Source organism: Carcharodon carcharias, chromosome 30, assembly GCF_017639515.1.
Source record: "Carcharodon carcharias isolate sCarCar2 chromosome 30, sCarCar2.pri, whole genome shotgun sequence".
Classification (NCBI taxonomy): domain Eukaryota; kingdom Metazoa; phylum Chordata; class Chondrichthyes; order Lamniformes; family Lamnidae; genus Carcharodon; species Carcharodon carcharias.
In genome coordinates this window covers 5,441,243-5,459,014 of record NC_054496.1, presented here as the reverse complement: position 1 = coordinate 5,459,014, position 17,772 = coordinate 5,441,243, and the positions used below count along the sequence as shown (strand labels likewise).

The following is a 17,772-nucleotide window of genomic DNA, read 5'->3' as shown; positions in this document are numbered from 1 at the left end:
CAGTATTATCACAAGAATGAGGGAGGCTATTCAGCCATCTTTATTCAGAAAGAACCTGCAGCCCTTACTGTTTCTTTAAATGATTCCATTGCTTGATCCATGCATTGATCACTTGTGTGTAAAGAAATTCTTTCTTAGCTCATTCTTAACTTTTGCCCTTTATTCATTTAAACCTGTGTGGCCTCATCCTAGTCTCACAATGTAATTTTTCCACCTGTTTACTGTATCTATCCCTTGATAAAATCACCTCTCAGATATCTCCTTCCCAGACAGGCAGATGTACCTACCTCCACCTCCTGCCTCATCCTCCCTCACACTCATAACAGCTTCAGGTTCATGATCCAGCTAGGGGGCACGGATTCAAAACCCACCCCGGCAGTTTAAGGAAATGGATTCAGTTTACAAGGTGGGAAATATTATAACCGGTCTCAATGAAAGTGTTTGTGGGATTGTCAGATCATTGTTTCAGAAAAAAACAACTTGTTCACAATTGTTCTTGGGAAAAGAAAGCCTGCCTGTTGTCTTTACCTGGTCTGGTCCTATACATCACACCAGTCCCCACAGCAACATCACTAACTCTTTAACTGCTCACTGAAATGGCCCAGCCAGCCATGGGACAGTTCGGAATGAACAGTAAATGTTTGCCTTGCCAACGACACCAAAATACAGAGAACAATAAAAAAAAAACTTTAGTTCCCAGCAAGAAAGTGCCATTCGTTTCCAGCAGTGGTCTGGAGAGGAAGAAACCATCAGATAAGGTCAACTTTGCCCTCAGTCGCGCAAATTCATCAAGCTGTCCTTTCTAACCTTCCTCCCCCACACTCACTCCATCTCCATACAGCTGTACATTTCTGTATTTAGCACTGGGAACCCAGGCTGATTTATTCTGATCACAAGAGAGGAGCTGACAATAATTAGAATGTCCCAGATTCATCCCTGACTGAGAGTTTATTCAGCAGAGACTTGGAGTTGTCCATTAAAACCAGGCTCTGCGTTTATCTGCATCAAGCAGGGTTTTTTTGGGGGGGGGGGGGGGGAGTGAGGAATGTGACCCCCCCACCCCACCCCCCACTTAATATCAGCAACATCGCAAACCCATCAGTAGCAATGACAGGCTGCTAGCAGCCTGGTCCAGTTTAACACACAGTCCGACAGTGCACAGGACCAGCTTCATTGCTCATCTTGTACAACTCACAGTGGAGCCTGGGGCTAATGAAACTGTAGCTGGCCTCCTCTCACTGTCATGTGACACGGAGAGGAGGAGGGAGGAGTGGGGTGGGGGGGAGAGTGAAGCTGCTCGAGAGCAGAGACAGAGATAAGCCCAGTCATGGTTTCACTGCAAGAATGGTGTCCTGAGAATGTGTAAATGGCTGTTTGTATTGACAAGGGCGTCATTGCTCCAATCACAAACACGCCCCCCACCTACCTCCCCGCTCTTTGAACACCCTGCGTTGTGGAGAAGGACTGAGGATGATTTATGCACAGAAAAAGGTAAATGCATCTTTTCTTCCCTCCCTTTTTATTGAGGTGAAATGCAGCATGAGAGCAAGAGACAGTCAGTGTAAATCGGTATCAGCCTTCGTACCAGGATCCTGTACAATTGCAATATTAAAAGCTTCTCAGTTGAATGCAAATATTTGTTAAACTGGCTGCTTTTGCCCTTGTGTCCGAGTCCACTTGTTAATGCACAGGCTGCAGTAAATGTGGTGGCATTCCATCGGAGTGCTTAATGTGTCTACAATAATCCAAACACAAAAGCAGAAACAAATAATGTAGGGATTTTAACCCACACCCACCTCCCCTGCGCCATCACTCATTATTCCCCTGCCCCCATCACTCATTACCCCCCTACCCCCGTTCACCCATTACCCCCTGCCCCATCACCCATTACCCCCTGCCCCATCACTCATTACCCACCTGCCCCCATTTACCCATTACCCCCTGCCCCCATCACTCATTACCCACCTGCCCCCATTTACCCATTACCCCCTGCCCCCATCACTCATTACCCCCTACCCCCCGTTCACCTATTACCCCCTACCCCCATCACTCATTACCCCCTGCTCCCATCACCCATTACCCCCTACCCCCCGTTCACCTATTACCCCCTACCCCCATCGCTCATTATCCCCCTGCCCCCATCACTCATTACCCCCTGCTCCCATCACCCATTACCCCCTACCCCCATTCACCTATTACCCCCTACCCCATCACTCATTATCCCCCTGCCCCCATCACTCATTACCCTCTGCCCCTGTTCACCCATTACCCACCTGCCCCCGTTCACCCATTACCCCCTGCCCCATCACTCATTACCCACCTGCCCCCATTTACCCATTACCCCCCTGCTCCCATCACCCATTACCCCCTACCCCCGTTCACCTATTACCCCCTACCCCCATTCACCTATTACCCCCTGCCCCCATCACTCATTACCCCCCTACACCCCGTTCACCCACTACTGCCCCTGCCCCCATTCACTCATAACCCCCCCTGCCCCCATTCATCCATTACCGCCCCTGCCCCCATTCACTCATTACCCCCTACCCACATTCACCCATTACCTCCCTGCCCCTATTCACCCATTACCCCCCCTGCCCCCATTCACCCATTACCTCCCAGCCCCCATTCACCCATTCCCCCCACACCTCCTCCCTCCATAGACCCATTACCCCCCGCACCCATTCACTCATTACCCCCCGCACCCATTCACTCATTACCCCCCGCACCCATTCACTCATTACCCCCCGCACCCATTCACTCATTACCCCCCGCACCCATTCACCCATTATCCCCCGCACCCATTCACCCATTACCCCCCGCACCCATTCACCCATTACCCCCCGCACCCATTCACTCATTACCCCCCGCACCCATTCACTCATTACCCCCCGCACCCATTCACTCATTACCCCCCGCACCCATTCACTCATTACCCCCCGCACCCATTCACCCATTACTCCGCGCACCCATTCACCCATTACCCCCCACACCCATTCACCCATTACCCCCCGCACACATTCACTCATTACCCCCCGCACCCATTCACTCATTACCCCCCGCACCCATTCACTCATTACCCCCACACCTCCACCCTCCATAGACCCATTACCCCCCGCACCCATTCACCCATTACCCCCCGCACCCATTCACTCATTACCCCCTACCCCCATTCACTCATTACCCCCCGCACCCATTCACTCATTACCCCCCGCACCCATTCACTCATTACCACCCGCACCCATTCACTCATTACCCCCCACACCCATTCACTCATTACCTCCCGCACCCATTCACCCATTACCCCCCGCACCCATTCACTCATTACCCCCCGCACCCATTCACTCATTACCCCCACACCTCCTCCCTCCATAGACCCATTACCCCCCGCACCCATTCACCCATTACCCCCCGCACCCATTCACCCATTACCCCCCGCACCCATTCACCCATTACCCCCCGCACCCATTCACCCATTACCCCCCGCACCCATTCACTCATTACCCCCCGCACCCATTCACTCATTACCCCCTGCACCCATTCACCCATTACCCCCCCTGCCCCCATTCACCCATTACCCCCCGCACCCATTCACTCATTACCCCCCGCACCCATTCACTCATTACCCCCCGCACCCATTCACCCATTACCCCCCGCACCCTTTCACCCATTACCCCCCCGCACCCATTCACCCATTACCCCCACACCTCCTCCCTCCATAGACCCATTACCCCCCGCACCCATTCACCCATTACCCCCCGCACCCATTCACCCATTACCCCCCGCACCCATTCACTCATTACCCCCCCGCACCCATTCACTCATTACCCCCCGCACCCATTCACTCATTACCCCCACACCTCCTCCCTCCATAGACCCATTACCCCCCGCACCCATTCACCCATTACCCCCCGCACCCATTCACTCATTACCCCCTACCCCCATTCACTCATTACCCCCCGCACCCATTCACTCATTACCCCCCGCACCCATTCACTCATTACCACCTGCACCCATTCACTCATTACCCCCCACACCCATTCACTCATTACCCCCCGCACCCATTCACTCATTACCCCCCGCACCCATTCACTCATTACCCACCGCACCCATTCACTCATTACCCCCCGCACCAATTCACCCATTACCCCCCGCACCCATTCACCCATTACCCCCCGCACCCATTCACTCATTACCCCCCGCACCCATTCACTCATTACCCCCCGCACCCATTCACTCATTACCCCCACACCTCCTCCCTCCATAGACCCATTACCCCCCGCACCCATTCACCCATTACCCCCCGCACCCATTCACCCATTACCCCCCGCACCCATTCACCCATTACCCCCCGCACCCATTCACCCATTACCCCCCGCACCCATTCACTCATTACCCCCCGCACCCATTCACTCATTACCCCCTGCACCCATTCACCCATTACCCCCCCTGCCCCCATTCACCCATTACCCCCCGCACCCATTCACTCATTACCCCCCGCACCCATTCACCCATTACCCCCCGCACCCTTTCACCCATTACCCCCCGCACCCATTCACCCATTACCCCCCGCACACATTCACCCATTCCCACCCGCACCCATTCACTCATTACCCCCCGCACCCATTCACCCATTACCCCCCGCACCCATTCACCCATTACCCCCCGCACCCATTCACTCATTACCCCCCGCACCCATTCACTCATTACCCCCCGCACCCATTCACCCATTACCCCCCGCACCCATTCACCCATTACCCCCCGCACCCATTCACTCATTACCCCCCGCACCCATTCACTCATTACCCCCCGCACCCATTCACCCATTACCCCCCGCACCCATTCACCCATTACCCCCCGCACCCATTCAATCATTACCCCCCGCACCCATTCACTCATTACCCCCCGCACCCATTCACTCATTACCCCCCGCACCCATTCACTCATTATCCCCCGCACCCATTCACCCATTACCCCCCGCACCCATTCACCCATTACCCCCCGCACCCATTCACTCATTACCCCCCGCACCCATTCACTCATTACCCCCCGCACCCATTCACTCATTGCCCCCCGCACCCATTCACCCATTACCCCCCGCACCCATTCACCCATTACCCCCCGCACCCATTCACACATTACCCCCCGCACCCATTCACCCATTACCCCCCGCACCCATTCACCCATTACCCCCCGCACCCATTCACTCATTACCCCCACACCTCCTCCCTCCATAGACCCATTACCCCCCGCACCCATTCACCCATTACCCCCCCTGCCCCCATTCACCCATTACCCCCCGCACCCATTCGCTCATTACCCCCCCGCACCCATTCGCTCATTACCCCCCGCACCCATTCGCTCATTACCCCCCGCACCCATTCACTCATTACCCCCCGCACCCATTCACTCATTACCCCCCGCACCCATTCACTCATTACCCACCGCACCCATTCACTCATTACCCCCCGCACCCATTCACTCATTACCCCCCCGCACCCATTCACTCATTACCCCCCGCACCCATTCACTCATTACCCCCCGCACCCATTCACTCATTACCCCCCGCACCCATTCACTCATTACCCCCCGCACCCATTCACTCATTACCCCCCGCACCCATTCACTCATTACCCCCCGCACCCATTCACCCATTACCCCCCGCACCCATTCACTCATTACCCCCCGCACCCATTCACTCATTACCCCCCGCACCCATTCACTCATTACCCCCCGCACCCATTCACTCATTACCCCCCGCACCCATTCACTCATTACCCCCCGCACCTCCTCCCTCCATAGACCCATTACCCCCCGCACCCATTCACCCATTACCCCCCGCACCCATTCACTCATTACCCCCCGCCCCCATTCACCCATTACCCCCCGCACCCATTCACTCATTACCCCCCGCACCCATTCACTCATTACCCCCCGCACCCATTCACCCATTACCCCCCGCACCCATTCACTCATTACCCCCCGCACCCATTCACTCATTACCCCCCGCACCCATTCACTCATTACCCCCCGCACCCATTCACTCATTACCCCCCGCACCCATTCACTCATTACCCCCCGCACCCATTCACTCATTACCCCCGCACCCATTCACTCATTACCCCCCGCACCCATTCACTCATTACCCCCCGCACCCATTCACCCATTACCCCCCGCACCCATTCACTCATTACCCCCCACACCCATTCACTCATTACCCCCCGCACCCATTCACTCATTACCCCCCGCACCCATTCACTCATTAGCCCCCACACCCATTCACTCATTACCCCCCGCACCCATTCACTCATTTCCCCCCGCACCCATTCACTCATTACCCCCCGCACCCATTCACTCATTACCCCCCGCACCCATTCACTCATTACCCCCCGCACCCATTCACTTATTACCCCCCGTACCCATTCACTCATTACCCCCCGCACCCATTCACTCATTACCCCCCGCACCCATTCACCCATTACCCCCGCACCCATTCACCCATTACCCCCCGCACCCATTCACCCACTACCCCCCGCACACATTCACCCATTACCCCCCGCACCCATTCACTCATTACCCCCCGCACCCATTCACCCATTACCCCCCGCACCCATTCACCCATTACCCCCCGCACCCATTCATTCATTACCCCCGCACCCATTCACCCATTACCCCCCGCACCCATTCACCCATTATCCCCCGCACCCATTCACTCATTACCCCCCGCACCCATTCACTCATTACCCCCCGCACCCATTCACTCATTACCCCCCGCACCCATTCACTCATTACCCCCCGCACCCATTCACTCATTACCCCCACACCTCCTCCCTCCATAGACCCATTACCCCCCGCACCCATTCACCCATTACCCCCCGCACCCATTCACTCATTACCCCCTACCCCCATTCACTCATTACCCCCCGCACCCATTCACTCATTACCCCCTGCACCCATTCACTTATTACCCCCCGCACCCATTCACTCATTACCCCCCGCACCCATTCACTCATTACCCCCCGCACCCATTCACTCATTACCCCCCGCACCCATTCACTCATTACCCCCCGCACCCATTCACTCATTACCCCCCGCACCCATTCACCCATTACCCCCCGCACCCATTCACCCATTACCCCCCGCACCCATTCACCCATTACCCCCCGCACCCATTCACTCATTACCCCCCGCCCCCATTCACTCCATCACTCCTGCCCCTTGGCCTTGTTTTCAAATCACTCCATGACTTCACCCCTCCCTATCTCTGTAACCTCCTCCAACCCTCTGAGATCTCTGCACTCATCCAATTCTGCTCTCTTGAGAACTCTTGATTTTAAACCCTGCAGCTTTCTGTGACTGAGGTGCTAGGATCCAGAATTCCTTTCCAAAACTCTTCCTCCTCCACTTCTAAACCCCCAGTCATGACCACAGGACCTCCCAAAGCACATCAGAGCTAATGAAATATTTTTTGAAGTCTAGTCACTGTTGTGATGTATGAAACGCAGCCGTCAATTTGTGCACAGCAAGATTCCACAATAACCAGATAATCTGTTTCAGTGTATTTTGGTTGAGGGATAAATATTGGCCAGACCACCTCAGCACTGCCCCTTCGATGGTGCGGCGCTCCCTCAGCGCTGCCCCTCCGATGGTGCAGCACCCCCTCAGCACTGCCCCTCCGATGGTGCAGCACCCCCTCAGCGCTGACCATCAGACAGTGCGGCACTCCCTCAGCACTGCCCCTCCGATGGTGCGGTGCTCCCTCAGCACTGCCCCTCCGATGGTGCGGTGCTCCCTCAGCACTGCCCCTCCGATGGTGCGGTGCTCCCTCAGCACTGCCCCTCCGATGGTGCGGTGCTCCCTCAGCACTGCCCCTCCGATGGTGCGGTGCTCCCTCAGCACTGCCCCTCCGATGGTGCGGCACCCCCACAGTGCTGACTGTCAGACACTGCAGCACTCCCTCAGTATTGTTCTGGTGAATCAGTGCTGCACTCAGTCTAAGTTTAATATCTTCTGCATGTACAGTCCCAGTCTGAACACAGTGTTCTACAACCTGGTTCATTATGTGACCTTTCATTTATTTATGTTTTTATCCAGCTGAATGTTCTGGTAGCAGTGGCTCTGATTGGAGGAGTGGCATTCATTATTGTCGTGGTGCATTACATCCATCAGTCTCCCTACCCCGTAATACTCTCCCAGTTGGCTGGGGGGCCAGGAAGCAGCCGGAGTCATTTCCTTGGTCTTTTTGTAAAGGATTCCAAGGTGCTGCGGGGTTACATTAGCCTAGCAGAGCAGCAGGTAAGTACCCTAGTGAGACAGCGCCCCTCATACACCTACCAGCATTTTGTGAAGTACTTGCATTTATATAGTGCCTTTCACATTCTCAGTATGTCCCTAAGTGCTTTACAAGCATTGAAGCACTTCTTGAAGTGTAGTGTTGTAATGTCGGAAATATGGCAGCCAATTTGCCTATAGCAAGCTCCCACAAACAGTAATGTGATGATGAAGTCAGTTTTTGTGATGTTGATTGAGGGATACATATTGACCAATTCACCAGGCAGAACTCCCCTACGCTTCAGATGGTGCCATGAGATCTTTTATATCTATATGAGGGGCAGATGGCACCTCCAACAGTGCGGCATTCCCTCAGCACTGACCCCCTGACAGTGCGGCACTCCTTCAGTGCTGACCCCCTGACAGTGCGGCACTGCTTCAGTGCCGGCCCCCTGACAGTGCGGCACTCCTTCAGTGCCGGCCCCCTGACAGTGCGGCACTCCTTCAGTGCCGACCCCCTGACAGTGCGGCACTGCTTCAGTGCCGGCCCCCTGACAGTGCGGCACTCCTTCAGTGCCGGCCCCCTGACAGTGCGGCACTCCTTCAGTGCCGACCCCCTGACAGTGCGGCACTGCTTCAGTGCCGGCCCCCTGACAGTGCGGCACTGCTTCAGTGCCGGCCCCCTGACAGTGCGGCACTCCTTCAGTGCCGACCCCCTGACAGTGCGGCACTGCTTCAGTGCTGACCCCCTGACAGAGCTGTGCTCCCTCAGTACTGCACTGGGAGTTACTGACCTGGTAACAGTTTGGGTGCAGTTCCTGCTGGTCAGCCCATTGACCCCCACTGTCCATAATCCCCCCTGTGAAGAATGATCCTGAGATAATGAAGTACCTATAACGATAGGAGGGGAGATGGATATGAAGACTGAGCTGTGAGCGTGTCTGTTTCTGCTTATAGCCACTGGCCCTCCGCTGTGACCAGTGCAGCATTGTCTCCAGCTCTGGCCAGATGTTGGGCACAGGTCTGGGAGTGGAGATTGACCGATCAGAGTGTGTGTGGCGGATGAACAATGCACCTACAGAGGGATATCAGTCTGACGTGGGCAGCAAGACCACAGTGAGAGTGGTGTCTCACACCAGCACCCCATGGCTCCTCCAGCAAGAAGCTTTCACCTCCCACCTCAACAGCTCCATCTACATCTTCTGGGGTCCTCAACGGAACATGAGGCGCGACGGCAAGGGATTGGTCTATAATATGCTGAGGACTGTTCAAAATCGCTTTCCATCCGCTAAGCTTTACACTCTGACAGAGGAACAGATGCGATACTGTGATGGGGCTTTTAAAAAGGAGACCGGAAAGGACAGGTAAGTGAAACAAGGTTCCGGGACCAGACCCAGGACTGTTTTCTCAAACACGACGTTGTTGCTACATCAGTGGGAAGGGTTGCCAACCTCCCAGGGTCGTCGTGGTATCTGCTGGAATGAAACCGTGTTCTCCAGAGTACCACTGCAGGTAAAGACCCAGGAGAAAAATCAAATAGACCACGAGAAAAAGAGACAAAAGCAGCAAATGCTGGATAAACTCAGCAGGTCTGACAGCCTCTGCGGAGAGAGGGACAGAGTTAACGTTTCCAGTCCGTGTGACTCTTCTTCAGAGCTACAGAGAAGTAAAAATGTGATGGAATTTATACTGTTTGAGGGGGGGGGTGTGGAGCGGGTGAAGCTGGATAGAAGGCCAGCGATAGTTGGGGGCAAAGGAGGGATCGACAAAGATGTCATGGACAAATGGACAAAGGGGGTGTTTATGGTGATGATTCCGGCTAAAGGAGGTGCTGATGGTGACATTAAGGTCAGAAAGTAGAACGTGGTAATGGCAGGACAAGGGTGAGCACTCTGGAAAGAACAACATGAACAAGTGACAGATGGTCCTTGTGGGGTGGGGTGGGATGGGGTGGGGGGAGGAGGTGGCTGTGGGGTGGGGGGAGGGGGAGAGGGTAGCTGTGGGGGGAAAAAATGGGGATCGAAAATGGGATAAGATGGTGGGGATAAATAAAGGGGGATAAAACAACAAATAAATGAATGAAGATAAAAATTAATAAAAATAAAAATAAGTGGATAAAAAATAAAAAGAGTCTGAGAGTCACAGTTGCCTGTGTGGGTGGGGATGGAGGAGAGAGTTCATGGTCTGAAGTTGTTCAATCAATATTCAATCCAGGAGGCTGGAAAGTGCCTAGTTATTTCCAGCCTTCCGGACTTAACATTGATTCAACAACTTCAGACCATGAACTCTCTCCTCTATCTTCACTATTCCTTTATCCCTTTTTTCAAAATTCATTTCTATTTTTTTGTCCGCTTATTTTTATTTTTATGTTTTTATTTTCATTCATATATCCATTGTTTTTACCCCACTTTTTATCCCCACTTCTTATCCCATTTTCAATCCCTTCCCCCCCACCCCCACCCCACCCCACAAGGACCATCTGTCACTTGTTCATGTTGTTCTTTCCAGAGTGCTCACCCTTGTCCTGCTATTACCACGTTCTGCTTTCTGACCTTAATGTCACCATCAGCACCTCCTCTAGCCAGAATCATCACCATAAACACCCCCTTTGTCCATTTGTCCATGACATCTTTGTCGATCCCTCCTTTGCCCCCACCTATCACTGGCCTTCTATCCAGCTTTCCCCCCCCCCCACCCCAACAGTCTAAATTCCATCACATTTTTACTTCTCTGTAGCTCTGAAGAAGAGTCACACGGACTGGAAACGTTAACTCTGTCCCTCTCTCCGCAGAGGCTGTCAGACCTGCTGAGTTTATCCAGCATTTGCTGCTTTTGTTTCAGATTTTGAGCGTCCGCAGAATTTTGCTTTTATATGAATGAGAGAAAGAAACTGTCGCTCAGTTTTCTTTGGGTGTGATTTAATTTCCATTGTAATAAAAATATTGGGTATGGTGGTGGGGCGGCGGGGGGTGTGGGGGTGGGGGGGGGTGGCGGTAAAGACTGCCCCCCTCAGTGAATGGAATGAAACCTCCAGGAATCGGTCCTCCCAAAGTTGGCAACCTAAGTAAAGGTCTCCTGAGCTTGTCCTGTGCCCAAAGGCTGGTGATTGGAGCTGGCATTTTGTATCTTGGGCACAGTATCCTGTGCCCACACACAGGCAACAGTGACCCTCAGACCCCGCCCAGTCACTCTGTGGCTGGGATTTCTGACCTAGTGCTCAGGTTTCTGAATGTTCCTCTAACTCTAACCAGCTGTCTCTCTCCCTGTCTCTGTCTCTCTGTCTCCCTCTCTCTGTCTCTCTCCCTGTCTCTGTCTCTCTCGCTCTGTCTGTCTCTCTCTCTGTCTCTCTCTCTCTCTGTCTCTCTCTCTCTGTCACTTCCTCTCTGTCTCACTCTCTCTCTCTCTGTCTGTCTCTCTCTCTCTCTGTCTGTCTCTCTCACCCTCTCTGTCTCTCACCCTCTCTCTCAATCTCTCACTCTATCTCTCACTCTCTCTGTCTCTGTCTCACTCTCACTCTATCTCTCTCACTCTGTCTCTGTCTCACTCTCTCTATCTCTCTCACTCTCTCTCTGTTTTTCTCTGTGTGTGCCTGTCTCTCTGTCTGTTTTTTCTCTCCCATCCACTCTCTTTCTGTCTTTATCTCTCTCTGTCTCTCACTATCTCTCTCTATCTCACTCTCTCTCTCTATCTCGCTCTCTCTCTATCTCGCTCTCTCTCTCTCGCTCTCTCGCTCTCTCACTCTCTCACTCTGACTCTCTGACTCTATCTCTCACTCTCTCTGTCTCTCTTTCACTCACTCTCACTCTATCTCTCTCACACTCTCACTCTCTCTCTCACACTCTCTCTCTGTCTTTCTCTGTGTGTGCCTGTCTCTCTCTCTCCCGCTGTCTCTGTTTTTTCTCTCCCTCCCACTCTCTCTCTGTCTTTACCTCTCTCTCTGTCTCTCACTATCTCTCTGTCTTTCACTATCTCTGTCTCTCACTATCTCTTTGTCTCTCACTATCTCTCTTTATCTCACTCTCTCTCTCTCTATCTCACTCTCTCTCTCTATCACTCTCTCTCTCTATCTCACTCTCTCTCTCTATCACTCTCTCTCTCTGTATCTCACTCTCTCTCTCTGTATCTATATCTCTCTGTATCTATGTCTCTCTATATATATCTCTCTCTGTTTCTCAGGATGCTCTCTGGTTCCTATCTCAGTACCGGCTGGTTTACCTTTATCTTGGCAATGGAAGCTTGCAACACCATTCACGTGTATGGGATGATCAACGATACTTACTGCAGGTACTGCTCCTGACACATTAACCAAAAACAGACCCTCCCCTCCCACAACACTGACCCTCAGGTAGTCCTATATGTGCATTGGCCATTTAAACATGAGCCACAACAATGTTTTCCTTTTCAACCATGAAAGGCATCGCAGACACACACACCCTGTGCTCCTGCAGTGATTGGACAAACTCTGGAAGAGGTGACTAGTTCATGTTTGGGATAATGAGAAACTTAAATGAATGTGTTTAAAGCAAAGTGATAGAGTCTTGAAGGGCTGGAGAGATCCCCGCACACAGGGATCGGGATCAGAGAGATCCCCGCACACAGGGATCGGGATCAGAGAGATCCCCGCACACAGGGATCGGGAGCAGAGAAATCCCCGCACACAGGGATCGGGATCAGAGAGATCCCCGCACACAGGGATCGGGAGCAGAGAAATCCCCGCACACAGGGATCGGGAGCAGAGAAATCCCTGCACACAGGGATCGGGATCAGAGAGATCCCCGCACACAGAGGGATCGGGATCAGAGAGATCCCCGCACACAGGGATCGGGATCAGAGAGATCCCCGCACACAGGGATCGGGATCAGAGAGATCCCCGCACACAGGGATCGGGATCAGAGAGATCCCCGCACACAGGGGGATCGGGATCAGAGAGATCCCCACACACAGGGATCGGGATCAGAGAGATCCCCGCACACAGGGATCAGGATCAGAGAGATCCCCGCACACAGGGGTATCGGGATCAGAGAGATCCCCGCACACAGGGATCGGGATCAGGGAGATTCCCGCACACAGGGATCGGGATCAGAGAGATCCCTGCACACAGGGATCGGGATCAGAGAGATCCCCGCACACAGGGATCAGGATCAGAGAGATCCCCGCACACAGGGGGATCGGGATCAGAGAGATCCCCGCACACAGGGGGATCGGGATCAGAGAGATCCCCGCACACAGGGGGATCGGGATCAGAGAGATCCCCGCACACAGGGGGATCGGGATCAGAGAGATCCCCGCACACAGGGGAATTGGGATCAGAGAGATCCCTGCACTCAGGAATCGGGATCAGGGAGATCCCCGCACACAGGAATCGGGATCAAGGAGATCCCCGCACACAGGGATCGGGGTCAGGGAGATCCCTGCACACAGGGATCAGGATCAGAGAGACATTACAGTACATTACAGAGATCTCCACATCCAAGGGATCGGGGTGAAGCAGAGGGAACAGATCTGAGCAATATAATAACCAACAGGGAGCTGACAGATTGGGGGTAAACAATTATTAATCTTCTCTCTATTACATTCGAGTTATCAAATCAGGAAAATCTTGGGCACAAAGCAAGCGGCAAATTCTAATTCCTCAGCAATTTAGTCAGGAGACTGGAGAAACCAAATAATCTGAAAAAGAACCGAAAGAAAGAAAGAATCTACATTTCTGTAACAAATTCATATCCTCAGGACACCTGAAAGTGTATCACAGTACATTACAATACCTTAATCCATTACAGTACAGTACGTTCCAGTCCATTATTGTACAATACAGAACATTTCAGTACAATATAGTACATTAAAGATCATTACGTACAATACAATTCATTACTGTATGTTACAGTACATTACAGTCCATTACAGAACATTGCAGTACATTACAATCCATTACCGTACATCATAGAACATTTCAGTACATTGCAGTACATTACAGAACATTACTGTACATTAAGTTCTGTCAAAGGGTCATGAGGACTCGAAACGTCAACTCTTTTCTTCTCCGCCGACGCTGCCAGACCTGCTGAGTTTTTCCAGGTAATTCTGTTTTTGTATTACTGTACATTAGTTCATTACTGTGCATTACAGTTCAGTACAGTAAATTACAATACAATACAGTTCATTACAGAACATTACAGTACATCATAGTTATTACAGTACATTTAGCCATTTAGTCACTGTTGTAATGTAAGAAACACAAGAGCCAATTTGCACACAGCAAGCTCCCACAAACAGCAATGTGGTAATGACCAGATAATCTGTTTTGTGATGTTGATTCAGGGTTAAATATTGGCCAAGACATCATGGGAGAATTCACTTCCTCATCTTTAAATTACTGCCATGGGGACGTTTCCATTCACCCATGGAAGAAGATGGGGCCCTGGTGTAAATTCTCATCTGAAAGACGGCACCCAGTGGGGCGCTCCCTCAGTACTGACCTTCCGACAGTGCAGCACTCCCTCAGTACTGACCTTCCGACAGTGCAGCACTCCCTCAGTACTGACCCTCCAACAGTGCAGCACTCCCTCAGTACTGACCCTCCAACAGCGCAGCACTCCCTCAGTACTGACCCTCCAACAGTGCAGCACTCCCTCAGTACTGACCCTCCGACAGTGCGGCCCTCCCTCAGTACTGACCCTCCGACAGTGCAGCACTCCCTCAGTACTGACTCTCCAACAGTGCAGCAGTCCCTCAGTACTGACCCTCCGACAGTGCAGCGCTCCCTCAGTACTAACCCTCTGACAGTGCAGCGCTCCCTCAGTACTGACCCTCTGACAGTGCGGCCCTCCCTCAGTACTGACCCTCCGACAGTGCAGCACTCCCTCAGTACTGACTCTCCGACAGTGCGGCCCTCCCTCAGTACTGACCCTCCGACAGTGCAGCACTCTCTCAGTACTGACCCTCCGATGGTGCAGCACTCCCTCAGTACTGACCCTCCGACAGTGCAGCGCTCCCTCAGTACTGACTCTCCAACAGTGCAGCAGTCCCTCAGTACTGACCCTCTGCCAGTGCAGCACTCCCTCAGTACTGACCCTCTGACAGTGCAGCGCTCCCTCAGTACTGACCCTCCGACAGTGCAGCGCTCCCTCAGTACTGACCCTCTGACAGTGCAGCGCTCCCTCAGTACTGACCCTCTGACAGTGCAGCACTCCCTCAGTACTGACCCTCTGCCAGTGCAGCACTCCCTCAGTACTGACCCTCCGACAGTGCAGCACTCCCTCAGTACTGACCCTCTGCCAGTGCAGCACTCCCTCAGTACTGACCCTCCGACAGTGCAGCACTCCCTCAATACTGACCCTACGACAGGGCAGCACTCCCTCAGTACTGACCCTCTGACAGTGCAGCACTCCCTCAGTACTGACCCTCTGACAGTGCAGCGCTCCCTCAGTACTGACCCTCTGACAGTGCAGCGCTCCCTCAGTACTGACCCTCTGACAGTGCAGCGCTCCCTCAGTACTGACCCTCTGACAGTGCAGCACTCCCTCAGTACTGACCCTCTGACAGTGCAGCACTCCCTCTGTACTGACCCTCTGACAGTGCAGCACTCCCTCAGTACTGACCCTCTGACAGTGCAGCACTCCCTCAGTACTGACCCTCTGACAGTGCAGCACTCCCTCAGTACTGACCCTCTGCCAGTGCAGCACTCCCTCAGTACTGACCCTCCGACAGTGCAGCACTCCCTCAATACTGACCCTACGACAGGGCAGCACTCCCTCAGTACTGACCCTCTGACAGTGCAGCACTCCCTCAGTACTGACCCTCTGACAGTGCAGCGCTCCCTCAGTACTGACCCTCTGACAGTGCAGCGCTCCCTCAGTACTGACCCTCTGACAGTGCAGCGCTCCCTCAGTACTGACCCTCTGACAGTGCAGCACTCCCTCAGTACTGACCCTCTGACAGTGCAGCACTCCCTCTGTACTGACCCTCTGACAGTGCAGCACTCCCTCAGTACTGACCCTCTGACAGTGCAGCACTCCCTCAGTACTGACCCTCTGACAGTGCAGCACTCCCTCAGTACTGACCCTCTGACAGTGCTGCACTCCCTCAGTACTGACCCTCTGACAGTGCTGCACTCCCTCAGTACTGACCCTCTGACAATGCAGCACTCCCTCAGTACTGACTCTCTGACAGTGCAGCACTCCCTCTGTACCTACCCTCTGACAGTGCAGCACTCCCTCAGTACTGACTCTCTGACAGTGCAGCACTCCCTCAGTACTGACCCTCTGACAGTGCAGCACTCACTCAGTACTGACCCTCTGACAGTGCAGCACTCCCTCATTACTGACTCTCTGACAGTGCAGCGCTCCCTCAGTACTGACCCTCTGACAGTGCAGCACTCCCTCAGTACTGACCCTCTAACAGTGCTGCACTCCCTCAGTACTGCCCCTCTGACAGTGCTGCACTCCCTCAGTACTGACTCTCTGACAGTGCAGCACTCCCTCAGTACTGACCCTCTGACAGTGCAGCACTCCCTCTGTACCGACCCTCTGACAGTGCAGCACTCCCTCAGTACTGACTCTCTGACAGTGCAGCGCTCCCTCAGTACTGACCCTCTGACAGTGCAGCACTCCCTCAGTACTGACCCTCTGAGAGTGCAGCACTCCATCATTGCTGACTCTCTGACAGTGCAGCGCTCCCTCAGTACTGACCCTCTGACAGTGCAGCACTCCCTCAGTACTGACCCTCTGACAGTGCTGCACTCCCTCAGTACTGCCCCTCTGACAGTGCTGCACTCCCTCAGTACTGACTCTCTGACAGTGCAGCACTCCCTCAGTACTGACCCTCTGACAGTGCAGCACTCCTTCAGTACTGACCCTCTGACAGTGCAGCACTCCCTCAGTACTGACCCTCTGACAGTGCAGCAATCCCTCAGTACTGACCCTCTGACAGTGCAGCACTCCCTCAGTACTGACCCTCTGACATTGCTGCACTCCCTCAGTACTGACCCTCTGACAGTGCTGCACTCTCTCAGTACTGACCCTACGACAGTGCAGCACTCCCTCTGTACTGCAGTAGAGTGTTAGCCTGGATTTTTAGGTGTCTCAGTTTAGTTTAGGATTGGTTGGTCTTCGTCATTCTTTTGGAGAATAATATGTCTCTCCCGTCTACAGTGCTGATGGCCATAGAAGTGTCCCGTATCATTACTATGAACCGAGTGGGCAGGAGGAATGTGCCGAGTATTACCTGCACGAGAATGCGAAATACGGTGGGCACCGGTTCATCACCGAGAAAAGCGTCTTTGCGAAATGGGCAAAAGAGAGGAAGATCAAATTCTTCAATCCCGCCTGGCAAATCTCCTGATACAAATCAACCCTCACCTTGAAGATGTGGGAGTCGCTGGCAGCAGCTTCTCACCCAAACCTGCATCAGCAACACTAGGACAATTGGACAATAAAAGCAGTGACCTTGTTCCTGCACTTGTAATGTCTAGATAGTTATTAATAAAGAACCACTTTACCCAGT

The 17,772-nt window shown here is 53.3% G+C and overlaps 1 protein-coding gene across 2 annotated transcripts; it reads left to right on the top strand.

Annotated features, from left to right (window-relative positions):
- The first annotated feature begins 1,284 nt into the window (after positions 1–1,284).
- Positions 1,285–17,770, top strand: LOC121271316 (alpha-N-acetylgalactosaminide alpha-2,6-sialyltransferase 3-like). Of its 2 annotated transcripts, XM_041177229.1 has the most exons (5): positions 1,285–1,491; positions 8,095–8,295; positions 9,229–9,635; positions 12,448–12,555; positions 17,421–17,770. In XM_041177229.1, the coding sequence occupies exons 1-5, from the start codon at positions 1,471–1,473 to the stop codon at positions 17,608–17,610; spliced, it is 927 nt and encodes a 308-aa protein (XP_041033163.1). In that variant the 5' UTR covers positions 1,285–1,470; the 3' UTR covers positions 17,611–17,770. The 2 variants fall into 2 exon arrangements, with proteins under 2 accessions (XP_041033163.1, XP_041033164.1); XM_041177230.1 differs by lacking the exon at positions 8,095–8,295.
- The last annotated feature ends 2 nt before the right edge of the window (positions 17,771–17,772 follow it).

Bases quoted from the DNA above. Each gene is read 5' to 3' on its own strand.
- LOC121271316 (XM_041177229.1), top strand. From the start codon at position 1,471: ATGATTTATGCACAGAAAAAG. The intron at 1,492-8,094 runs GTAAATGCATCT...GTTTTTATCCAG, and splicing joins TGATTTATGCACAGAAAAAG to CTGAATGTTCTGGTAGCAGT. The intron at 12,556-17,420 runs GTACTGCTCCTG...TCCCGTCTACAG, and splicing joins ATCAACGATACTTACTGCAG to TGCTGATGGCCATAGAAGTG.